The sequence below is a fragment of the Siniperca chuatsi genome, linkage group LG18 (genome assembly GCF_020085105.1).
Source record: "Siniperca chuatsi isolate FFG_IHB_CAS linkage group LG18, ASM2008510v1, whole genome shotgun sequence".
Taxonomy (NCBI): Eukaryota; Metazoa; Chordata; class Actinopteri; order Centrarchiformes; family Sinipercidae; genus Siniperca; species Siniperca chuatsi.
In genome coordinates this window covers 22,219,482-22,245,614 of record NC_058059.1, presented here as the reverse complement: position 1 = coordinate 22,245,614, position 26,133 = coordinate 22,219,482, and the positions used below count along the sequence as shown (strand labels likewise).

Sequence of the window (26,133 nt, the reverse complement as noted above, 5' to 3'; positions counted from 1 at the left end):
CAGAGGGAGCTGCTGGGGGTCCGTCCGGCCCGCTACACGGTCCTGCTCCGGCAATAACGAGACACTCCTGCGGGGGGGGGAGCGGGGATGGGGGAGGGCTAAGCATTAACCAAACCCCGCGACCCTGCTGCGACTGAGCGGGTGCTACTCTTCGTCTTTATAGAGGACTCTCTCTCTCTCTCTCTCTCTCTCTCTCTCTCTCTCTCTCTCTGCGTCTGGCTGGGCTCCGGTTACGGGTGTGCATGCATGTGTTCTGCACCGTACGGGCGGAAAAAGCGCCCAAGATCTGCAGGGATCATTTTCCCCATCAGTAAAGTGGCGCAGACGGAGCCGGAGCGCCGGGAGAGCACGGAGGGGGCCGTGGACGGCAGCAGGATGGTGAGCAGGCCTACTGAAATACCGTAAATAATCTCTGATAACGATCGGCAAGAGGTTAGCGTACCGTTAGCTCTGCTGCACCGAAGCACAGGTTCTTTTACCAGATAGAACCGATTTTATCACGCGCAGGTGCAGCAGCGGCGCTGAGAATCCTTTTAACGCTAGATTTGTATTGCAGTCTTGGCTTCCTTTGAAGATGCCATGTATGTTCAGGCTTAACCAGCAGTCGGCGGTTGTTTTTTTTGTTGTTGTTGTTCCAGACTGTCCAGGAATTCAACACCCTGGTGGCGCTGTACCGGGAGCAGGTCATCTCCGTCGGGGAGATCTCAGCCGACTGTCCGTCTCTGCGGGCTCAGATGCACCACACGCGGTCCAAAGGATGCTCCATGGCCCGGGCTGCACACCAGGACCTCGCCGTCATCTCTGTTTCAGGGTGAGGTGGAAAAAAGAGTGATTAGTATTTTATTTTATATTTTTTTTTTTCAAGGAACATATTTAGGCTCCATCACGTTTTATGAAACATTTCAGCTGCCCCTCATTATGTGTTTCCAAACACCTTTTAACCTCTTAAAGCCCGAATTTTCCCCCCAAAGAAGCTTAGAAAAGACATTTCCTCACGCTGTACGCATCTGCTTGTTAGAGCAATTCATTTTACGGTAAATCATGCAAAAATTAAATGTGTAAAATCATGTGTTTTTATTTACGCTATATGGCACTCTTCTAAACAAAGGTACACAGTGATTGACAGTAAAACAACAGAATGCAAAGAGAAGAAGTATTGATATTCTAAAATAATGAGCTAACAAGACAGGATGTGTAAGTAAAAAGCTAAATAAAACAAAATTTAAAAAAACAAAACAAAATAAGGCACAACACAGTTAAGGAAGTGGACTGTTGTTTTTTTTACCTTCCACAAAGTCACCATTTCCACACAGATTTTGTAGGTTTTTTAACAAACACTGGAAACACTAGTATGGAAAAAAAAAATCAAATTAAAGTAATTTGGTGAAGTGGATGTCTGTCCTGTACTGCAGTAGGCCTACAGACTTTTCACATAAACCCTGCTACTATAATGTAAGTGACCAAAGCGCACAGTGACGGGTTTGTGAAGTTTCAAGCGTCTGCAAGTTAATTTTGTTCATTTGTAACGAAATTAATGAAAAGTAGTGGGAAAACGTGTTCAAAAGGCTAAATCTGCGGCATGTTTTGGGACGTGGTCAGCTTGAATGTAAAGTGCACGTTCCCCTTCTCTGTTTGTCTGATTGCATCTCCGTCTCTCTATTCTCCTTCCTCCCTGCCATCCTCTCACCCCTCCTCCTCCATCCTACTCCTCCTCCTCCTCCTCCTCCTCTTCACGCTGCAGTCCAGAGGACGGAGAGATCCACCCTGAGATCTGTCGGCTCTTCATCCAGCTGCAGTGCTGCCTGGAGATGTTCATAACAGAGATGCTCAAGTCCATGTGCCTGCTGGGGGTGCTGCAGCTGCACAGAAAAAGTACCATCGCAAAAAAAACCCCAAACAAATCACAATATTATTATGGCACAAAATTTCAAGAAAAGAAAATACATGTGTAATGAAAATCCATGTTACCAATTTGAAAATAATTGATCACCTTGGGCATATGATTTTCTTTTTAAAACTGTAATCTTTTTAAACTTAACTGGATTTGATCAGGGCAATAGGCCGGCTGTTACAATAATCACACATTGAATTTATGTCTTAAAAAGGCAAATACGACATTCCTAAAATAAGTAATGAATCAATTTAAAAAAAAAAAAATGCATGCAACAGATTTTACACCCTGAAACTCTTGTGCAAGGTTGTTCCAAAGCCAAAAGGCCGAGCGGAAACTGCTCGTACTGTATTTAAACTGCGGTGCTGGAATTCAAGGCTGCATCTCAGTACTTTCCAGACGGTTATCCAGCCCGTCACAGACGCTCTGCCTGGAACAACCTGGTTTTATGTTTTTTATGTGGGAATGAGATATATGTGACATTTACATATTATGTGTCACATGCCCCCCGTTATTGAAAAATAAGACAGAAGAGCAAATAACTATAAGGGTGAGGATACATTTTATTCTTAATTTTACATGACCATCACATTCATCATCTTAACAGTCATCGCAATTACTGACAGTCATGTGGGCTGTCAATAAGGACGTGTGTCAAACTGCATTTTCACACTAGCTTTTGTGTTAAGGTAACTGTGTAGGCAGGTTGGGGGGCGGGGGGGGCATATGTGGCTCACAGAGAACTGAATAAATAATGAGATAATAATCATCATCAGAAAAACAGTCATCAACAGCAGGCTCATCACAGGTGACACTGTCATTGTCTGCAACAATGGTGGTAACAGTATAGTGTGGGGACGGGCTTAAAAAGAAAACCCCTGCAGGGAACAAACTAGATGAACCCTCAGCTACTCTTAGCAGTCTTCTCAACCTATAAAAATGTGACAACCTTCCACGTAGACCCCCCTCCAAAAATCCATCGCTTTGTCAAGTAGCTACTTCAGAACGTTAAATCACATTTTGAAACATTTTCAGTGCAGTTTGTATTTCAAAATGCACGCATCGATCAGAGCACGTATATTCCCGATCTCTAAGCATTGCACATGAAAAGTATTTCCAAAGTAATGTCTGGAAATCTGATTATGCAGTAGAGGGCAGTAGAGAGCTGTTAGCATGGTCAACACATACAGACTCATTTTCATTGTATTTCTCAAATAAGAGATTATGTAAAAACAAAGTTAAAACAAAACTTTGTTAGATTAAGAGAAGCGGCCATTTCTGTTAAATTAAAAAAGAAAACGGATGAAATTAAAACTTGTGTTCATCATTTGATTGTGTGAACATGCCGGACATATAGTCCCCGCAGGGCCACGTCATGTTTGACACAATTATTCACTTTTTGAAGAATTTTATTCTAGTTATACGCTCACTAAAGGCCTTGGCTTACAACAAACGATCACATTATAGATGATGGTATTTTTGAAATACTGCGCACTGAGCACCAGAATTTCCTGTTTTATGGGAAGAAATCACCTTTGCTTTAAAGATGCAGTTGTTTTGAATGTGTCTGAGCTGTCTCAGTGCTGCTGTCTCTGTTGGGACCTGAAGGAATGGACTCAGAGCCGAAGCTGGACTTCAGGGTGGACGAAAGCTCGGACGTTCCCATCCTGGAAGAACGATCGTCCTCCCCCATTGACTTCCTACAGGAGCAGTGGCTGGTGGGAACCGATATTGAAAATATAGAGAGGTACACCGACTTTTTTTTTTGATGCAGCATAAACTGTATTTTTCTACTGTTGTGAATTCAGAATACTTCTTCCAAACTGCAAATAACTATCTGCTGAGTCAGCGTGTCTTTGTTTTCACAGAGATATGCGAGAGATGCGAAACCTCCTCAGCAAACTCAGGGAGACGATGCCATTGCCACTGAAAAACCAAGGTACGTGATCACATAATCGCTCACAGCTCATAGACAGCCTGTGACGAGGACCAGTAAAAAGGTTAGGAACAGAGGACAATGGACTTTGTCTCTTTGTAATGGAAACGCAGAGCAGGATGACATGATGATGCTTGATTGCAAAGTGTTGGGTTTGTTCCAGATGACAGCAGCTTGTTGAATCTGACTCCAAACCCGCTGATCAGACAGAGGAAGAGACGCTTCCCTGGACTCTGCTGCATGGTGTCTGGCTGAGAGTCTGAAGACAGCTCGACAGTCGACACGCATAGGAAAGGACTTTCATTGTGTTTGATTTTGTGATGTATATTAAATAAGAGATTTCATTTTATTCTTTATTTAGTTACAGTATTCCCCCCCCCCGCCATATTATCTGAAATTGTAATCTTGTATCTGTTATCTGATTCTATCCCATTTGTCTTTTTCATCTTGATGTTTACTTTTTTTTTTTTTTTTTTTTTTTTTTTTGCTGGTTGGTCATTTGGTTCTTGAGTTCTGCCACTCAGCTCGTTCGGGTCCGGCCCATTTTGTTGCGTAACATTTCATGCTTGGATTTAGTTCTTTTCAAATGCATTTTATTTAGAAATAAAAGTAGATAGTACATACACAATGCCCAGTGGGAAGAGGGAAATAGTGAAGCCAAAGTGTTGCATTAGACTGGCGAGCTAACGGTCAGTAATGGATAAAATAAAGCAAAAATGTAGTGCCGGCTAACAGGTCTCAAATTTTTCAGTACCATTCGGGTTCTGCTGGGTCGGACCTTAAAGACACAGACATGGCGCCGGGTTTGGGTTTCAGTTTTAGGCCCTTGCAGAATTTTTGTTTTTTTTTTTTTTTTTTAAGGTGAGACATTCGTACACATTCAGTCATCCCTGCCTATCTTTCTGTTTTGTGCCATTTTATATAAAGGAAGAGAATAAAAATGTACATATTCCGGCTATGCACTGGCATTTTTCAGTTTTCGGCTGTCTCGTTGTGCTCGTGTCACGCCTCCATGTTTGAATGTGTCACAATGTGAGATGTTTCAGTCCCAATAACCTCCTGATGTATTTCATCTGAACATCATTCAGTAGAGGCTCTTGCCAGGTGAGTCTCTACTTACCTGTGTGCTGTGACACCTCGTCGACACAATAATTCATCTACAGTGTTATGTTGCGTATACGTGATTGGCCCCTATAATAATAATAATTTCCTTTTCTATAGGAAAAAGGATTTTGAACAGTGCGTATGTAAAAATCAACTTTATGCCAGATAAGTGAAAGCTGTTACAGAGCTTTGCCTAAACTTTGCCTTTTAGACATCTTTGGCAGATTGTCAGATAGTCGTTGAGAGTACGAGAATAAGTCATATTTTGCAAGAAAAAGCCATAACATTTTGAGAATAAAGTTGTACGGTGAGATGTTTCTTTTAATGCTCTGTCATAGTAAACAAGTGAGTGCATGTGTAGTCTGCCCAGTCTAATCACAACATGATATTTTGTTCTCGAAATGCATCTTTTTCTGTGACTTTATTATCATAATATCAAGACTTTTTCTTGTAAAACTGCCACTTGTAATATTATGATGCTCTAATACTCTGTCGTAAAGAATAGCTAAATCGTGTATGTCGTCACTTCTGTCCAGCGCCTCAGTATTTTGGGGTGTAATGATCATTGCAGCCTCCAGCCGGTCTTTTAGTCTTGTTTTACATGAATGTGCAGCACGTCATTCTCTGAAAAAGAACATTTTTAACTCATCAGCTTCAGTTTTCCATCACAAGGGCTTTGCAGACGTTCTGCAGAGACAGCAGAATTGAAAAAATTACACACAAAACAAACTGAAATCCACTCATACGGTTCTTCACCTGAAGCATTCTGCTACTAGAGACATTTTCCCATCAGTGCAATGTAATTTGTAAATTCGTGTTTGTGAAGGTGTTTTTTTTTTCTTTAATGTAATCTAAAGTGGTGATGTGTCAGTTGCAAAATTCTTTGTTTTGGCATGTATATGACTCAGAGTAGGCCATGTGTAGTTAGTGCGCCCTGCAGTGTAGAGAATCCACAGCTAAACCTATGTACAGCTTAGGACATTTTATAATGTGAATAAAAGTTTTATATACAAAGAAGATGATATTTCTTTTTTTTTTATTATTGTTTTTATCTTAGAGGAATAGTTCAACATTTTGAAACAGTTTTTTTGCTTTCTTTCCAACAGTGAGATGAGGATCAATATCAATTTCATGTCTATAAGTTATGTTCAGAGCTGTAGTCAGAATATGGTTAGCCTAGCTTAGCATAAAGAGTGGAAGCAGGGGGAAACAGCTAATCTGCCTCTGTCCAAAGTGAAAAAATGTGCCTGCCAGCACCTCTAAAGCTCACTAATGAACATACTGTATCTCATTGTTTAATTTCTACACAAACAGAAATGTACAAACAACAGAATGTGGTTTTAGGGGGAATTAAATGCTGGAACTATTTTGTGACAAACCACAGTTTATCCATCTGCCCATCACCTCTATGCTGCGTCTCCAGCTGGTTTCCAGATCTGGCCGGTGAGGACTGGTTGTGGGATTGATCTCTGTGCAGGCACAATGATGCAACCAAACCTGGCAATCTCAATTTATCAAGGCTTCAGTAAGACACTGGGCAGAGCTTTCGCACGCCAAGAAACAGCTCCTGCACATAACTTGCTCTAAAACTAGAAATAGTTTTTCTATATTGTTTTGTGTTTGAATTAAATTAGAAACAACATGTTAATTAGTGAGCTTAAGAGGTGTTTGTATATGTGTAGTATTTGAACTTTGGACAGAGCTAGGCTAGCTGTTTCCCCTGCCACCAGTCTTAATGCTAAGCTAGGCTAACCGTGTCTTGACTCCAGCTCCGTACTTAACACACAGAGATGAGATTGATATCGGTCCTTTCATCTCACTCTTGGGAAAAAAAAGCGAATAAGAATGTTTCCCAAAATGTTGAACTATTCCTTTAAGTAAAAAGACAATCTTGCTGCTCAATTCAGTTGTCTTTGCCTTTTCGATCATGTTGGTTTCAGTCAAATAATTTCCATTTTGCCCAGTTTTCCTCCAGTTGTGCATCCTCTGATTGGAGTATTCACATCAGGTTTTCCACGAGGAAGATGTTTTCAACTAACTGTATAGAGGTTCCACTTTCTTTATTTCTTCAATATAAATATATATTTGCTTTACTTCTATTCTATTTTGCCCCATTTAATCTGTCAAATTACAAAATGAATGCACAACTTTTGGGCATTTCATGTCTCGATATGTTTTGTAACACTTCATATCCCCAAAGTCTTGGAAAAATTAAGCAACATTTCTCAGTATGCACATTTTTTGTTTCAGTTACAGTGTTGCAGTTGCAAATTAGGCAGAATTCACTTATGTGCCTTTTACAACATGGACCAAGTGCGATAGTGCTTAGTGCCAGATTGTGCAAATACTTGGATAACTAATGAAAGTGTGGAAAGAAAAAATGTTTTCTCCCCCTCGGTATCTCCGGGTGTCAAGTCTCGAACACAAAACATCTGGTTTATGTCTCTGCAGCCGGGAAACTCCAGAGCTCTTTATTTCCCGTAACAATAAGTTACAAGAGGGTTATGTAAGAACTTCATGTGTTACTATGTTTTCTGATCATTGTTATTATTAATAAAAAGTAGTTTTTATTTTGAGATGTTTTTTGGACACAGATTGGGCAATGTGAGTCAAAAAACAACTGGCTTCCCATGGGAAATCACAGGGGGAGGTTTTATATTGCTGATGGCATCTCTGCCTGCATTGCAGAGTCGACTTAGTGAGAAGACTCTTAACTGCCCGAATATACAGTCAAACACAGGAGCTACTAAATCATATGCTTTAATATCTGCTGAAGAGGACGTCAGTATATGTGGTGAGTCAGATTTTGCTTTTTTTTTTAAGCATTTTGACTGAACTTTAGAAAATTAAATGTTGCAGAAATGTATTCTTTTTTTTCCCCCTGAAACACTGAATTCACTCTGTTTATGAAACCAAAACTTACCTTGCCTTGCCTAAAAGACATGTTTTGTGTGCATCAAACATTTATTTAGTCTAAATGTAAAACATGTAGTATTGCATAAAAAAAAAACATTGAAAACAGAGATTAATGAATCACTTTAATATGTTTGAGAACAAAATGTTTTCAAGGTAAAGTAGCAAATACTGTGGAGGCTGCACTGCAGGGAAGTGCTGCTGCATTTGGTTCTGAAGTAGAGGACAGTAGATTTGAGTTTAGGGTTTGGGTTAGTGGATGTCCTCACAGTCCAATCATCATGTTCCCACGCTGAGAAAGGTTTGTTAGGATGTTCCTCTGTGGAGAATCTGCGGGAGCATCAAGTCATCCTTTGATTTTGAGTAGAGTGTTGATGTTTAGATGTTCAGTTGGGAATCAGTGTTGTTAGATTTTGTCCTGTTTGTAATGCTGATATTTTATAGTGTTTATTCAAAGTCACAATAATTATCTGTGTAATGAAAATCCAAACAAATCTAAAATCCCAAAAAATAGAAGTGAAATAAACAACACATTTTAATACCGTATTTATCTAGTTGAATAAAAGAAGACAACTGGTGATTCTGGCCTGGTCATCCAATTATTTTCAAAGGAGGTGAAACCAGTGAGAACGTCCCCGATGGCTCCTTCCAGACAGTTGGTCCTGCTGCTACAGCTCCTCAGCTGGATTTCAGCTGGGCTGGCCTGTTTCTGTGACCGGTACCCCTGGGGATCCTGGTCCGCCTGCACCAAGACCTGCAACCACGGTACACAGCACAGAGAGAGGTGAGACACAGCACAGACACGGGAGACACTGATACACGTGAGACATCATAGACATAAGTGAGACAGTACAGATACCAGTGAGACACAGCATACTGACACAGGTAGGACACAGCACTGACACAAGCGAGACACACTACAGACAAAGGTGAGACGGTGAGACCACAGACACAAGTTAGACACAATACACGTGTGACAAAGCACAGACCAAGGTGAGACACAGACACAGGTAAGACACAGACCCAGGTGAGACACAGAACAGACACAGGTAAGACATAGACCCAGGTGAGACAAAGAACAGATACAGGTAAGACAGGTTGGACACAGCACAGAGAAAGGTGGGACATGGCACAGACACAGTAAGATTCAGCACAGACACAGGAGACACACTGATACAAGTGAGACACAGCACACCAACACACAACACTGACACAGGTAGGACACAGCACTGACACAAGCGAGACACACTGCAGACAAAGGTGAGAGAGCATGGACACAAGTTAGAATACACATGTGACACAGCACAGACACAGGTAAGACACAGACCCAGGTGAGACACAGAACAGACACAGGTAAGACAGGTTGGACACAGCACAGACAAAGTGAGAAACAGCACGGACACAGGAGACACACTGATACAAGTGAGACATTAAAGACATAAGTGAGACAGTAAAGATACCAGTGAGACACAGCACACCAACACACAACACTGACACAGGTAGGACACAAGGTGAGATGGTGAGACAGCACGGACACAAGTTAGACACAATACACATGTGACACAGCATAGAAACATGTGAGACACAGACACAGGTGAGACACAGCACAGATACAGGTGGGACACGGCACAGACACAGTAAGATAGACAGTAAGACACAGGAGACACACTGATACAAGTGAGACATTATAGACATAGGTGAGACACAGCACACCGACACACAACACTGACACAGGTAGGACACAGCACTGACACAAGGGAGACACACTACAGACAAAGGTGAGACGGTGAGACAGCACAGACGCAAGTATAGCATTTTGTGTTATGAATTTTGCAAACTGAAACTGTTGTGAAAATCGAGTCAGAGCGTTGTGAAATACTGTGATTAAGAATTCTTTTCTTCTTTCCTCTGCTGTTTTCAGTTAACGTTATGAAAGACACATACCTAATGGAGATGATGCCGGCAGCTGCTGGACGTAAAAGTGATTTCAATACTTTTTTTGACAGGGCATTTCAGTATGAGGATTATTTCTGGAAGAGCAGCTGCGATAAGCTGTGTGAGAAACACGACAGCAGAGCTTGTAATGAGCAGACCTGTCCAATCAACTGCCTGCTGACAGAGTTCGGGCCCTGGTCCGACTGCTCACCCTGCGCCAAGAAACAGGCAAGAAACACCCAAATCACACTGCAAAACCAAAGGGGTTACATATTCCATCTCATAGCTGTGTCTTAATTCCATTCAGACCGGAAAAGTGACAACATTAAAGTGTTAAGTGTGCTCAAAGCAGTCGTTTGCTGTTGATGGACCCTACTGTCCAGTGCACAAATAGAGGAGCTGCTCGCAGTTAGAAAATATTCAAATGAGACAGCTAAAGAAAGATCTCAGAAAACAAAAAGTTTTTGATCTTTGAAAAAAACATTTTGCCTTACATGTAAACAAAATAATCTACGCTCAAAGGTACACTGTCTGTTAGGAGCGTTAGATGATGTCTCACGGGCTTCTTTCAGTGAATGGAGCTTTATCTTCCGCTCGGGGTTTAATTGGCAACGTCATTCCAAAGTCTCACTTTGATTTATGTCCATTGGTACATGTATTGTATAATTTCCTGTTAGAACAGAATGGCAGAGTACATGGATGTCTTGAATACTTGCTGTAAAAAAGTGCAAAAAGTTATGACAATATGTATTTAGTGCCGTATACAGTCGAATTGGGACACATGGATGCTTTATACACAGAATGAGTTTGGGATGAAGGGATGACTTAAAGTTGTTATACACAAACGTTTGGCTGTGAGGCTGTATTATAATATTATTACGTTGTGCCAGTAACTATTTTTGGATTAAATCTTTTAATCTTTTAATTTTTTTTTTTTTTTAACCAGTAAATGGTAAATTTGATGACACAAAAACAGCCAGGTGTCCGGACACATTAGAACTGGACTCTCTCTGTGTCTCAATTCAAGTCAGTTCAATGAAACTTTACTGATGGCGTGAGAACATACATAAAAAGAGTAAATAAATAATAGTACATACAATGATTACATTTTAAAAGTAGTGATATACAGTATATGGAATGACACAAGTAGTTGCTGCTAATGAGGGCCATAGCCAGGATTTTAGAAATACTGAGGCCAAAGTCCAAATTCCTGCAGCACAACTCCACTCCCAGGCCCCGAAGCCAACCCTGCCACCTAAAAATGTTGTTTATATACAACCACTTTGCAAAGCAAAGACATTTTGGCGGAAATGTAAGGCCGCCTGGATTACTTTTTTTTACCAACATGATGATGAAATGTTGATAATTAATGTATTTTCCAGGTTGCAAAATGTCGATATTGAACGAATCAGTAAAATGTTCCCGGACAACCTGTTTCATTTGTTTCCCGCCAAAATATCCGATCTTCCAATCCAATATCCGCTTCTATTGACTTCAGCATTATTAAACTTTTTATGGTTGTCTTTTAGGCTTGGTTACGGTTAGTGATACAGAAAAAGCCTGCGATTATTTCAAACACGACACGCCCCGTTTGTTATATTTATCGAACCCATGATCTTTCACTAACCTTAACCAAAATGCTTTTGTTGCCTAAACGTAACCACTCAGGATGTGAACCCTGAACTCGAACAAAATCCAGGCAGCGAGTCACCAAAATGCAACTGGGAAAATAAATTAGTACTGTATAAATGCAATTTTGTTATGTTTGACTAAAAAAAGAAGGAAATTAGATTTTTTTTCTCACATTCACTGTCAGTTATATTTTCTAGATTTTATTTAATTTTACACTTTGACAGTATGTCTTGCTTTATGACAAGCCGTTCTATATCCTCCAGTCACTTCTGCCACATGAACAGTTTCAAACTCTCCTCTTAGAAGGGCAGGAAAGACTAGAAAATTTCTTCCCCCCCCCCATCTTTTGGGCATTCCATGAGTAAAACGCATGTCTGTCTCTACTTTTGTTTCTTCTGTTCTGTCTATCCTTCTGCCTAAATGAATCAAAATCTCTCACACACTCTCTCACATGTCGTTGCCACAGTTTCGGACGCGGTCTGTCCAGAGGCCGTCCCAGTTTGGAGGGTCGGCCTGCAGCGTGGAGCTGTCAGAGGAGAGGCCCTGTTACCCCTCCACGGAGTGCAAGTTAGCCCCCGTCGACTGCAGAGACGACTTTAAGTGTGATAATGGTAAGTACTGTTTTTACGCAACTGAAAAAGTGTCACATGTGCGATCCTCCAAATTTTTTTAGAATCCTAATTTTGCCAGCTGATTGAGTGAATATGTGATCGTCTACAAAACGTCCTCTCTGCTGCAGGACGCTGCATCAACTCGACGCTAACATGCAACAGACAGAACGACTGTGGAGATAACTCTGATGAGAGGGAATGTGTCGACTTAAAAACTGTGTGTCCAGCGGAGAAGAGGGTGGCCCCTGGGGCTGACCTTGTGGGAAATGGGTAAGCTAAAGGGCAAAAGGTCACTGCCGAGGCCCACATTCCTCCCTGCTCTGTTCATAAATTCCATTCCTTTCTGTCAAGTCAAGAACACAACATTTTTATTAGTACGTCTTGCACTGTTGCACTGAATTTGATATTCTTTTAGGAGTGTTGCTGTGCCACTGCTGGAAAGGCAAAAAACAAACAATTGTACTTAGAAGAGTCTGACCAATACTCGATTTTTAAGGCTGATACTGATGTCAGCGCTTGAAAACAAACAATAAAAAAATATAAAAAAACAATAAAAACAATATATCCAAATTTCATTTGCATAAATGTATCAAATTTTGTGATGAAGATGTCTAAGCTAAGATATTACAGCTGAACAATAGTCACTTAAATTTACTGTATGGATAATTCTAGATAAAAACACACGAAACAAACAATATTAAACACAAGTATATATTCAATGCTGCCAAGAAAACATTTCTTGCTCCAGTTTACTGCTCTGCAATTTCTCTTATAAGTCATAATCTGATAGCGGCCCATAAATATTGCTCTGCCGATGTCTTGTTGGGCTTTAGTGCTTATTGTAAAAAAAAAAAAAAAAAAAAAAAAAAAAAAAAAGTCAGTGAGATTTGGCTTTTCACGGATTTGTATTTGAAGGTTTGATGCTCTAGCAGAGGAGCCGAGGGGAGCCGTACTGGACAACATGTTCATGGGAGGAAGTTGCAACATCAGGAGGCCCCCGACCACGCTGCTCTACCACCGAGTCCCTCACAACTTTGAGAGCTTTGACATTAAGGTAGTATTATTATTTGTAATGTGTAATTGTACAGCCTTTCTGTAAAGCCAGCCTGGTTCCAGACCTCTGAATCACCACCCACATCTCAGATTTGTTCACTGATTCAAAATAGGTCTTGTGTTGTGCTCACTGACAGCTGTTTCTGCGGTCGGAGAAACAACCGACCAATCAGAGCTTTGTAGGTAGGTTTTCAGCTAATGTGAAAAGGGACTAACAGCACTTTTTATTCATTCCGAGCACTGGAAATAACAGCTGTTAATGAGCATATTTCTTCAATCGTCGGGAAAATCCTTAATGAACCCCTATTTCCAAACAGAAATCAGCTTACATGACCACAATGTTGGGCTGAATCGATGAAGGGAAACGAAATGGCAATCCATTTTTGTTTGTAGAAAAATTAGACAATCCCAGTGAAAACCGGGGGCAACAATTTCTGTTTTCGGCTGTCTTTTTGAAACTGCCACTAGGAGCAGCCAGGGTCAGAAATGTGCACATCCTACACACAGAGGCCTCGATGTAAGCATTTGAAAAATGTTCACCCGTGGTTTGCAGAGAATCTCTTTTCTTTGGCTTTACCACCACAGATGAACACTTCAGGAAAAGTACAGCTTTGTTTTTGTTGTTACCGTTCTTGTTGTTATAGATCTGGATTTACAGATGTGTTTGTGGTTGTAAAGGTTGGAGTGGTGGAGGACTTCAGCACCGAGCCCCAGCCGCTGCACACCGAGCCCGTCAGTTTGAAGACGTCGAGCTCGTCTGAAAACAGCCAACAAGATGGACGCAACCTTTTCTTGCCCATCTTTTTCCTCCCCATGTTTTTTTACAGTGGGAGATCGATGACGCAAGTCAGCTCCAACAAGGAAGCTTTTGAAGCTTCAAAAAAAACAGTGAGTTACTCAAACAATACACACACACACACACACACACACACACACACTATCCCCGTGGGGACAGTCATTGACATAATGCTTTCCCTAGCCCCTTAACCTAACCTTAACCTAATTCTAATTAATTTTTATCCCCACAGTGACACAAGTCTCCGTGGGTTAGTGTGCATACAGGTTAAAGTCCCCACCGGGATATAAGAACACACACACAAACACACACACACACACACATTGTTGGTTACAGCTATACTTCCTCTTTTCCTTCTTCTTCTTAGTCATTTCCTATCGTTCCTTCCCTAGGACTCCAAGTTTTTCCGGGTGAACCAGATTTTGCCCGTGTCCACGTTCAAGGTGAGGGACCCGGGGGACCTCGTCCTGTCACAGCCTTTCCTCCAGTTCCTTCACGCTCTTCCTCTCGAGTACAACTACGCCCTCTACAGGGACATCTTCCAGCGCTTCGGGACGCACTACTACAGCACAGGGACACTGGGAGGCCACTACGACCTGTTGTACCAGTTCAGCCGAGAGGAGCTCACCAGTTCAGGTACAACAGCACAGCCGGGTGGTCAAAATTCAGAATGACACCCTGGCTGCTGTGGTAACCCAAACGTCTAGACACAAACTGAGAGCTAGAAAGGGTTTAGTATACTTGAAATATCATCGTCCAACCGCCCAACCAAGGCAAAAGTGTTTATACATGTTCTGAACACCCACATTGACCGAGGGGGGAAAACTCTGCCGTCTCTCTGCCCCGCTGACCTCTCTCCAGGAATTCTGTGTCTTCTGCGTGTCTTTGTAGTCTTGACATCGCCGCATACACTTTTACATTTTTGCCTGCCCACCACCTCCTCAGTCATTTCAATGAGACCACTGTATTGGCACTGCAGGGGTCTGGACACAGATGCTCAGGCAAAAAAATAAATAAATAAATAAAATGGCAGGGGCCCTCTGGCAGAAACTTAAACATGTCTCAGCTTTTGCTGCAACACAATGCAAAGTCATCCAGCAAGGCACTACTTTGTCCAATCAAATACTGTGCAGTGTTTTTGCATTTGATTAGCCTTCAAACTCCTGGATGTTTTTGCATTTCTTGTATTGTGAATTGTTTTAATAAAGAGAGAAAGAGAAAAAACCTGGATTTATTAGTCATGCAGGGCTGTCTGGATAGTATTTCAGTCTCACCTGTAGGAACACGCCCACACCAACAGCCCCTTGTGATATTTTAATGCAGAGTTGTTTTCGGTCTGAACACTCACTTTTGACACCGGACGAGGCACACTCATGTTTTGGGTCGCTTTTTGAGGCTGCTTAGATGTTAAAACAGCATTTTTTTAATGTTATATTCTGAGTACATTTTGGAAAAGGTCAGTTAAATATTTTGGGGCGGTCAGTTTAATCAATCATAATGTTGCCTAGCACCATCTCAGTACATTACTCTGTGATTCTGTCACATAGCATTCCCTACACAAACATTACAAACACTACACAAGTTATTTTTGTTACCCATTGTCTAGCAGCAGGTTGCATCTTCAAAGGTATTCTGATCCTGCATATGTCTTCTCTCTTCTCTCTCAGATGGTCACAGATGGGGCTAAATGTTCCCCTGGTGTTGAAGTGTGTGTGTGTGTGTGTGTGTGTGTGTATGTGTGAAGTTTTTCTTATGTGAATATAACCAATAATAATGGAACAATATATCCAATGTTCCTAAAACATTTTGGGTTGATCAGTTGAACATCTCTCCCCAACATTAATCAGATATCAAAATGTAAAAAATGTTTTTACATAAAACTTATAATAATCTAATTATAATATTTAAATCTTAAAATCACAACCAAATCTTAATTGTTAAACTTGAAGTTAGTGTTGTGGTTATGTTCTCAGATCTTTCTATAAGAATTTGGTGCTGGTTCTGGGTTTGTGTCTGGTTCGGTCTAATAATCTCCCCAGAATCGTATTTTGTTCGAAGATGATTCTTTGGATTAGAAATTGTTGGAGCACTAGAAACCGAAAAATGAGTGGACTGTCATTGAATAAACAGAACTAAAGGAAAATGTAGTTTATCTGTAATATTTAAATATGACTGTATAAATTACTGGAAGAGCACCCATATAGTCCTATATAATCTTTTGTTGTCGGTTCCTTTATTTCTGCGTCATGTTGCTCTACACTCTTCCTCTCCAACAGGTGAAACAGAAGAGCACATCAAAGGCTGCCTGGGCCGAGACACCACCTGGACCATCATCCTCTACACAGAACACAGCAGTGTAACCCGATGCTCCGACAACAGGATGACTGAGAAATATCAAGGTTTCTTCCAAAATCTGCCAGGAAGCACATCTCCTTTATTCCCAACTGTACTGTTCATGGCTTACTGACTGTAATAAGGACACGGATCGTTTTGTCACCATGTTCTTTCCTTCATTTGTTCCTTAAACATTTCGTTGGTCCAGGCTCGTACATTCAGGCAGCAGAGAAGTCTTTCTCCATGGTGAAAGGAGGTCGAATCAGAGAGGCAGCAGCTCTGGCCTGGGAGAGGCAGGGCCCCGCTCCGGACCGAACATCCTACAAGAACTGGGCCAAGTCTGTTCTCGACAACCCTGCTGTGGTCGAAAGCAAGGTTAAATCAAACACCACTGAAATGTCTTCAATCTTGCAGAAAATCCCCCCCCCCCAAAAAAAATCAAAGTTATAAGACAAAAAACAGATGTTGCGTTCATGCATATGTGTGTTTTTCCAGGTGCTTCCCATCATAGATCTGGTTCGGGGGATCCCATGTGCTGTCACAAAGAGGAGACACCTGAGGAAGGCCCTGCTGCAGTACCTTGAGGAGTTTGATACCTGCAAGTGCGCTCCCTGCCCCAACAACGCCAAGCCAGTTCTCTCCGGCACAGAGTGCAATTGTGTTTGCCAAACTGGCACATTTGGCTCCAACTGTGAGAAACGAGCTCCCGACTACACTTCAGGTACAGCAGAACTGCTGCAGAACACAACATGCTTGGTGTTCAAGTTAAGTCATGGGAACACTGTTGCTTGGTGATGAACAAGAAACATAGACAACAAAAGTATGGTGTGTTCAAGTGACCCAGAAAATTTAAGATGCAGCTTGTATTCAGTTTTCTAACTAGAATAAGAGTCTACAGCCATGCTGGCAGCTCTATGAAGCTGTACTTAGACACGGCAGTGCTTTGAGCTAAATGCTAATGTCAGCATGCAAACATGCTTGCAAAGACAATGCTATCATGCCAGTGTTTAGTAGGTATAATGTTTACCATGTTCATCATCTTAGTTTAGCATGTTAGCATTTGCTAACATTTGCTAAATAGCACTAGCACTGCTAGATAAAGTCAGAGGATCACCTAAACATGAGGGGAACATGAATGTCTGTACTGAATTTTATGGCAATACATCAAATTGTTTTTGAGCTATTCACTCAAAGCCACAAATGTCATTACGGTACATCAAGTTTCTTCGGCGACAATACAAAAAAACTCAGCATAAAACGCACAACAGTAACAGTCATCCATCACGTCCACAGCTGCAACACCATGTCAATCGAACAATGCCAAAATCCCATCTACTGTAGAAAGCACCAGTGCATGTCAACGTTAGCTAAAGATAATAAATCAACCAAGTTCAACCAATCATGACTCATAAGGTTTAAATATTGACATGTGAGAACATATTAAACTGGAGCAGGGGTTAGATTATTTCTATTTATTTATCCATATTCATCTTTAAAACAAACTAAAATAATTGATTTGATTTTTTTATTCATTCATTTTTCATCAGCAAATGATGCTTTTAAAAAGTGATGGGGACAAAATCAGCCATTTAAAAAAGTGGCGGGGACATCCTCTGGGGACCATGAATGTCTTGAGTGTAATCTTTAGCTTCTGCCCGTTGATGGCGGTGCATAAAACAGAATTTTAAGCTTTGTGATTGGATCTTTCTCACCGAAATTCCCCTTGTGAGTTGTAGTTGGCTTCTCTCTTTCAAGTTTTTTTATGTCCACAGGTTTGACCTTTTGACTTTTTATCAGAGAACCAGACACTTCTAATGTGGTTGCTCATCTTTTGTACTGATGATTCAACCAGGAGAGTTTCGTGTCCATTCAAGCCTTGTAAGTGCTTCAGCTGTCGGTGACTAATACTGTCTACACAGAAAAGCAACAGGACATTTGCTGCAGGAACCAGGGGTGCCTGAAATAATTCCTCCAACTTTGCAACTGTAATTTACAACAAAAAAATATAATTAGAAAATGCAAACCAGTTTACTATTGGCAGTGTTGCTTTGTGAGCAAGATATCTTCTAACCGGGTTTTAGTTATATTCACACTGGGAATGTGGTTTGGTGTGTAATATCCACAGAGGAAGTGGATGGTTACTGGAGCTGCTGGGGCCCGTGGAGTGGCTGTGGAGCCTCTATGAAGAGAAACCGGAGGAGGGTGTGTAATAACCCCGCCCCCCTTAGAGGAGGCCAACCCTGCAAGGGTCCTGACAGAGATGAGGATCCGTGTCACATCTCCATCTTCGAAAGGTAGGACGAACCATCTTGGTACAGTCATGAAAGTCACATTTTAGTGTTTTCATGCCTTTACAGTGATTTGAGAGTTATACACCCCAAGGAAGAAAGTACTTTAACTCAACACTGCATGATGATCAAATTAAAACACTGGAATGTTGACATTTTTTGACATTATCACGATTTTACACCTGATATGTACATTGATGCACTGCCGCTGCCTCAGACATTTAAACTCAAATTTACAAAAATGTCTCGGTTGTGTTTTGTCTTCACACATATGTGTAGAACTTTGGATTTACTGTATGTTCTGGTTCCTGTTTTCGTGTCCAGACAGGAGACCTGTGACAATGATGATGACTTCACTGTGGGCTGGAGGGACGAGCTGCCTCCTGGTGTGCAGGGCTGTCTGAGGCCACAGAGGCCTGCCAACAGCTTCCTCAGGGTAAAGACTAACCCTCCAGCCTGCAGTTAGTGTAATGTATTTAGGAATGGAACCTTAAGGTAAAGTAAGAGCTTTATTTTCACTATGGGATAAAAGCAACGAGTTGGGGGTGTTCTAAGAAACCATCAACAACTGTATGCAGCCACTGTGTTATACTTACAACCCCCCTACACACACACACACACACACACACAGAAGATTGATTTAAAAATGTGGGAGTCTATTATTGTGATTTGGAACAGAGGAAATATTGCAACAATAAAAAAAGTGTTATGTGCTGCCATGATGTGAAAATTATTACTGCTCACTTTAAAAACAAAGCAAGACTTTGAAATAAAATCACTTTTTCTTGTAGTGGCTCTTAAGTGCAAATTTAAACATGTGGCCCTTTGTATGAAACCTACAGCCTAACATCGTGTGTAACTATTACAGTGGAGAAATAAAGGGGTTCAAATAAAGCGTAACCTCTGAATGGAGTCTGGAGTGTGCCACTTTTTAAAAACACTTTTTTGCGTTTAATTATAATTAATTAACCCACTGAATGTATATTGCAAATGCTAAATTAAATTTGCATTTAAATGATACATTAAAACTCAGAGCCGAGAAAAATAGGTAAGAGATCATTAAATTAGCCAAATAATAATTTATTTTCCTTAGTCTGGGAATTGCAAAATTATTGCCAAAAAGGCTTTTAAATTCAGTTTTTCGTTATTCATTTACTGACTTATCTGTCATATTCCATCTGACAATTAATTAATCTGATGATGGCATCAGGGTTATCTGGGATTCGGCTTGAGACGGCAACTCTTTACAAGGAAGCCTACGTTACGAATTTGAGGCATAAAGATTGGAAGATGCGGGCATTTACCAGGCAGGGTCTAACGAAAGATGCTACTGATTTGCATTGTGGGAATTGTAGGATCGAATGTTTTTGGAACTTGACCCATACTAGAGAAAACATTCAGGATAGCTTGGCCACTGATGCTTTAATTTTGACTATTCTTTTTTTATTCTGTTTATTATTTTGTGAGTCCCCCAACATAATGGAAGCGCAATACTAAATTACTGGAGCACCCCTTTCATTTGAAAATGACTCTCTTTAATTTAAAGAAGTGTAAGCAGTGTGACACCTAAAAATGACACCTTACATGAAGTCCAACCCACAAAGCAGCGACAGCTCTGATCAGAGCTCCTGTGTTGGTCTTAACATACTAAAACAAAATTATGATTAGTTACCTTTTAATTCTGCCTTAGTAAGTCAAAAATAACGAGTCAAAAATAACCATAAGTATCTCAAAATTATCACTTTGTAGCTCTCGATTATGAATTATCACTTATTGTACTAGAATTATGACTCAGTATGTCATAGTTATGACAATAGGAAGCTATTATTATGTGATACTATCTCATAGAAAAGCAGAAAATGTGCAGAAGAATTGAGGAATGAAGTGAAAGAAAGAGAGAATTCCAGGAAAAAGGAGGGAACAAATGACAGGTTGAAATTAAGGAAGAGAAAAAATAGTATGAGTTGTAGAAGCGTGGAAGGAGGATAACAAGTACTGTGAAGACTAAAAGAAAGATGCCCAGGAGGGTTTATATTTGTGTTCATCCTAACGTTTCTTGTTAACTTCTGACAGAAAGCAAAGCAGTATTATAACTTTGGTGAGGATGAGGAGTTCCAGTGCTTCACTGGATTTGACTTGGAGGGTTTTCAGTTCATCAACTGTCTTCCCGATGGGACGTGGAGTCAACCAAATGGAAAATGCATCAGTAAGTTTGTTTCCCCATCAGACAAGTGAACAGTGATCTAAGAACTCTGGTCATTTGGTAACCATGTGTCTGCAATTTCAACTTAAATATGTCTTCACCTGATATCTACCTTATCTTAAAATCTGTCCTCTGTACCTTTAGGGAAACTGTGCCTTCCTCCTGAAATCCCTGATGGCATGATGCTGTTCCCCAACAAAGGCCAGTACAAAGTTGGGGAATCAGTGGGTTTGAACTGTAACGAGTCAGGTCTGGTGCCGCTGCCACAAGGCTTCTACAGATGCAGCAACAGTCTCACCTGGGAGCCGCCATTACCTGCTAACCTACGCTGCACTGATGGTACAGTACATTACTAATTTACTTCTCATGCAGGTATGTCACAGAGGAGCTCAAAATCTTGCAGAAAGGAAGATTCCCATTGTACTTGCAATTAAGACATTTATGAATCGAATACATCGATCTAATGTTTCATATGGACTTTGAACTATGAACTTCATTTCAGGACAAACTACTTCATGTGTTTGATACAAACATAGTTGTGAATCTTAATTCATGTGTGTAACATTAATATCATTCTTTTGAAGATTTTTGAAACAAAAACAGTCCTGTAACTTAGTGATAGTTCAAGTCAACATGCACTCAGTGTCGTTCTCATGTAAAACTAGAACAGTATTAACAATGCTGACCGATAACATTTGCTCTGACGTGTTACAATTACATGTCAGCTGTTCTCCAGACGCTTCATGGTCAAAAGCCACATCCACCTGTTGGGGACCAAATCAGATCCCTGAGTGATTTCAATGAGTCTCTCTTGAAATGATACTCTGCCTTTATATTCAGTTTGAGTCAGAAATTCGTCACATTACAGGAGCTAAAGACACTAAAGTGTCATTCCACTGAGCCTTTAATGTGTAAGCAATTCAATTACAATTCAGTTCAATTTTATTTATATAGTGGCAATTCATAACAGAAGTTATCGAATTGCACTTTTCCTATAGAGCAGGTCTAGACTGAACTCTTTATAATATTATTTACAGAGACCCAACAAATCCCACCATGAGCAAGCACTTGGTGACAGTGTCAAGGAAAAACTTCCTTTAAGAGGCAGAAACCTTGAGCAGAACCAGACTCAATGCTGTGTTAGGTTTTGAGAGAGGGGGAAGGCACAATGCAAAGACCATGTAGAGTTTTTTTTTTTTATTAGATAGTAGAATAGTAATTGTAGTGTTAATATTAATAAATTAGTAATAATAGGCAGCATTTTAATTTCATAGCTGGTTGAAGTAGAGCTCTTTATTGGAGGTGGGAATGTTATCCAGACATGCATTTACCAAACCTACCAGTTAGGGTTGGGTTGTGCTCCATCAGAACTAGTTCGTAAGACGTGTTGTTCAGCTACACTCGAAGGCGAGTGAAAAGCTGGCCGTAATAGAGACATGATTTTCGCACATTTTCAGACTGTGTTTCAGTCTCTTCTGGAAGACATTCATCGTGTTGTTCACATGAGAAGTGACAGAAATTGTTGTGTAACAAATGAAAAAAGAGGCTACAGAGAGAAATCCAAACCCTGGCTCCTTTCTCACCTCCGCACAGCAGGCTAATCACGCGTGAAGTGGGTGTGTCGGATCATCGGTTTAGGAAAGTTCCAGAAATGTCAGACACAGCCCCCCCTAAGCCGACGTCGGAAGGGTGTGGGGGGTGAAGCACACCCAGCTGGCAGCTTTAGTGCTAATACTTGGAATCTTTTTTTCTTGTAAAAGCTAAACATAGTTAGAAAACCCCATCCCATAAAGCATAAATAAAAGTGTGGCATCTTCTTTGCCTCATTCTGATGCACCAAGTCGTAGTGGGCCAGGACACAGTGGATGAGACCGACCCAAATGGGGCTTTTGTTTTGTCTAAAAAAATACTCTGTATGAAGGAAAACGGCAAAGGTGCCTCTTGTTTCTGTGTATTTCCTGTATGTAGAGGAACCGTTTGTCCCTGAAGGTCAGTGTCGTCCAGGAGAGAAACTACAGGGCTCTCAATGTGTCTGCATTCAACGGGAGAGCTGCCTGTAAGTTTTTATGAATTATTTTATAGTGTTTTTTTTTTTCTATCATCTTTATATCTTACCATTATGTCATTTTATGTCAAGTTATTCTCATGTGAAGCACTTTCAGTTGCATTTTATCCATGAATTGTGGTTTATAAAAAAGTTAAATTTTTATTCAATCAAATTGTACACACTTTAACGAGCTTTTGTAAGTGTTTATCATAAAACAACTCTCAAATGAGGAATTTAAAACGTAAAAGCTAAGTGGAATACGTTATTCTCTTTTACTAGCAGCCGACTGACCTGTGTGTGTATGCGTGTGCAGTTCACAACCAGATAATCTCTGCATCCTGAACGTAGACGTCGGCGTCACCGTGTCGATGTCCCTCTGCTCCTTCCATGCCGGGCGTTGCCACAATGATCCGCTCTTCTTTGTCAACGAGGGCGCGTGTGACGCGGCCAATTCGGCCAAACTGGAGTGGGCCAAGTTCAGAGCCAAGATGTCCTCCAAGAGCTCTGTTCAGCAGCCCTGCGGTCTTGACACCTGTTACGAATGGGAGACCTGCTCTGGTGAGTTTGTCTGACAGCTGAAGAGGGACTTTTTAGAAGACTTTTTAGAAGATCAACATTGATTTGTTTTAATGATTTAGTGCAGAGTATAAAATTCTATTTCTTTTACAGCCCGGGTCTTATCTTTCATTCCAATAGATTATGATAACATTTTACTGTACCCCTTAAAACAACGTTTTGACTTCAAGACATCATGATTTTATAGCTGCGTCATGTTTATAGTCATTATATCAAGGCATAATTATACATCTCCAAATTTCAGTGACATATTTGGTATTTTTGGAAGTACTTAGTAAAGAAAGACAGATTCAACAGAGTTGAACAGTTTAATTGCTGAAAACAGATTTTAAACTGATCTCAAGTTAAACTATATTATCGAAATCATTAAGTGAATACACTTTAAGGGAATAGTTCAACAGTTTGGGAAATATGCGGATTCTTTTTTTTCTTGCTGAGAGTAATGGACTGTACTTGTATAGCTCCGACTACTCAAAGCGGTTCGCACTACATATCACCCCATTCCCACACATTCATACACTGATGTCAAATCAGTACAAAGAAACTCAAGAGCCTCAAGAGTCAGACATGAATATCAATACCACTCAAATCTGTCCATATGAAGCTCAGGAGACGGTTAGCTTGACTTAGCACAAAGAATGGAAGCAGGGGAAACAGCTAGGGAAAAAAAACAACTATCATCACCTCTAAAGCTCACTAATTAACACATTTTATCTCATTTGTTTATTCTGTACAAAAGTGGAAAAACGACAGGTGGCTTTAGAAGCACTAATGTACATGTGCAGTGGGCCGCACAGCATGGAAGCAAACCCTGAAGCTAGAAAACTTTTTTGGCTAATGCGCTTGACAAGCAATTTTCCTTCAAGTGAATGGGCGTCTGGTATCCAGTTCTTGTAATACATCCATGGCCCAGCCAAGGTTAGCTTAACCATCTCCTAGCTGTAGCTACTTATCTAATGGACAGACACGTGAGTGGTATCAATCTTCTGATCTAAAATGCTGAACTTACAATCATCCACTGCATTGCTAAACATGTTGGGACCACAAGTACAGCAGGTCAAAGTTCAACTAAGCAGCTCTGCAAACTGCAATAGATGGTTACAACATACAGTTTGGGTAAAACCATTGTCACTTCCACATAACAGGCTCACATAATATGGTTAAAATTGGTCTTTGTGCCCCCTTGTGTTGCTTGAACTAATGTTTTAAAAGTGTGTCTAGCAGAGTCATCACGTTCTTGTCTCACTAAATTTATCCTTGTGACTAAAATGCTATATCATGGTCAGAATAATGGCAACAAGATCTAAAAATCTTTAAATTTTGAAAGTCCCATAATGATTTGCAGGAATGGCTTACCGCACTCATGTTGAAATCATCATCACTTTACACTTTTGTGGTTGCATTTGAACTTGCAGTCACTCAAAACTTGTCAGCATGAATCCTTGATTCATCATATAAGTATTAAAACTTCAATAGGCAACTTAATGAACACAAATGAGGTTTGAATATTTGAAGACTTCACATATTATATCGTTATTTTCCTAACGTTAACTCACATCTGTCCTCAGCATCTAAGAAGTGTGAGTGCAGAGCTGCTCGGGACTGCCCCAGAGTTGAAGAGCACATGTTCTGTGTGAAGCTGACCAGGAGCCAGAGGACTCGCAGCATGGACCTTTGTTCTATGGCCGCCCTGAAATGTAGTAGCTATCAGTTTGAGATTCTCAATGAAGGCGCCTGTGAGTCCAGATGATCCTTCTAAAGCTTTTCTGTGCTGTTACACTCAACTTCTGAATCTATCTAACAGTAGTGTGTTTCAAATAATGTTCCACCACTGCTGGAAAATTGAAAGTAACTACATAGTTTAAAATACATATGATTCACACTAAACATCAACTATACAAAATGACTGTGTTTCTTCTTCCACTGCACTGTGCACTAGAGCCACTCATTTAGAGACATTATAGACATTAGCACATATTGTTATTCTTTAAAAGATTACACTATATTTCTAAAAGTAAACTGGACTGGCAAGCGGGTATACAGGGGTCCATACACCTGACGCAACTCAGAACCAAAGGCACACCTTATCGGGGCGATGGGAAAGCCAAGAGCATCTCTAAATAAGGTTAAGCAGGTGGTTTAGGATCCACTTGTACATTTGGGTAGGCTGCAGTGCATCTAGTGCACTTTCAGAGCATTCTGAAATATTTTCTGAAAAGGCACTAGATGGCAGCAGGAGACAACAAAACAATGTTATATATCCAATGCATGATAATACTGGAGGTTTACTGGACCTGCCACCTAATGTCAGATTTGCACCAAATTTGGTACGGGATATCTGGGATGTGATATCTACATATGGGATGTGCATATCAAATTTGTGTCATTTGGATAATGTATTGGTGACCTGGAGCTAAAATATCATTAAATATTGAAGAATGTGTGATGGCGCCACCTATTGTTGGATTTCCACCAAAGTTGGTATGACTACAACCCTGAGATAACAGGAAAAAGGTGTTACAGTGCCACATATGTTGGATTTGCAATACATTTGGCATGGGAAATCTAGAGCACATAAAGGGTGTACCATATTTGATGTCATTTGGAGACTTTATTGGTGAGATGTGTTTTTAATTACACTGTACAAACAAAGAACAATAATACAATTTGACAGATTTTTGACAATCAGGTTCCCCAGTATGTTTTGAAACCAAATTAGTCAAAAGAGTTTTCAAAAGCTTCGCGCATTTTGTAAAATTGTTCACAGTTTGTGCTTGCACCCCTAATTAACATGTGATAGACAAATTCATGAAC

At 40.5% G+C, this 26,133-nt stretch overlaps 1 protein-coding gene and 1 long non-coding RNA gene across 4 annotated transcripts; one reads left to right on the top strand and one right to left on the bottom strand.

Moving 5' to 3' along the window:
* The first annotated feature begins 18 nt into the window (after positions 1–18).
* On the top strand, positions 19–25,762 carry c6 (complement component 6). 3 transcript variants are annotated; one of them, XM_044174121.1, is made up of 22 exons: positions 19–378; positions 639–811; positions 1,742–1,872; positions 3,500–3,638; positions 7,904–7,919; positions 8,519–8,628; positions 9,851–10,007; positions 11,878–12,022; positions 12,151–12,292; positions 12,938–13,076; positions 13,754–13,963; positions 14,264–14,507; positions 16,148–16,270; positions 16,414–16,580; positions 16,701–16,926; positions 18,331–18,499; positions 18,818–18,929; positions 20,567–20,699; positions 20,841–21,035; positions 22,665–22,752; positions 23,057–23,301; positions 24,888–25,762. In XM_044174121.1, exons 1-22 carry the CDS (start codon positions 247–249, stop codon positions 25,067–25,069), a joined length of 3,378 nt encoding a protein of 1,125 aa, XP_044030056.1. In that variant the 5' UTR covers positions 19–246; the 3' UTR covers positions 25,070–25,762. The 3 variants fall into 3 exon arrangements, with proteins under 3 accessions (XP_044030056.1, XP_044030054.1, XP_044030055.1); XM_044174119.1 differs by lacking the exons at positions 19–378; positions 639–811; positions 1,742–1,872; positions 3,500–3,638; positions 7,904–7,919 and adding an exon at positions 7,570–7,725 and having other exon boundaries at positions 8,456–8,628; XM_044174120.1 differs by lacking the exons at positions 19–378; positions 639–811; positions 1,742–1,872; positions 3,500–3,638; positions 7,904–7,919 and adding an exon at positions 7,601–7,725 and having other exon boundaries at positions 8,400–8,628.
* Positions 7,956–9,895, bottom strand: LOC122865552. Its single transcript, XR_006375495.1, has 3 exons — positions 9,789–9,895; positions 8,387–8,598; positions 7,956–8,174 (listed from the first exon to the last, which is right to left on the bottom strand). It is a non-coding gene; the product is annotated as an uncharacterized LOC122865552 (long non-coding RNA).
* Positions 25,763–26,133: the final 371 nt, after the last annotated feature.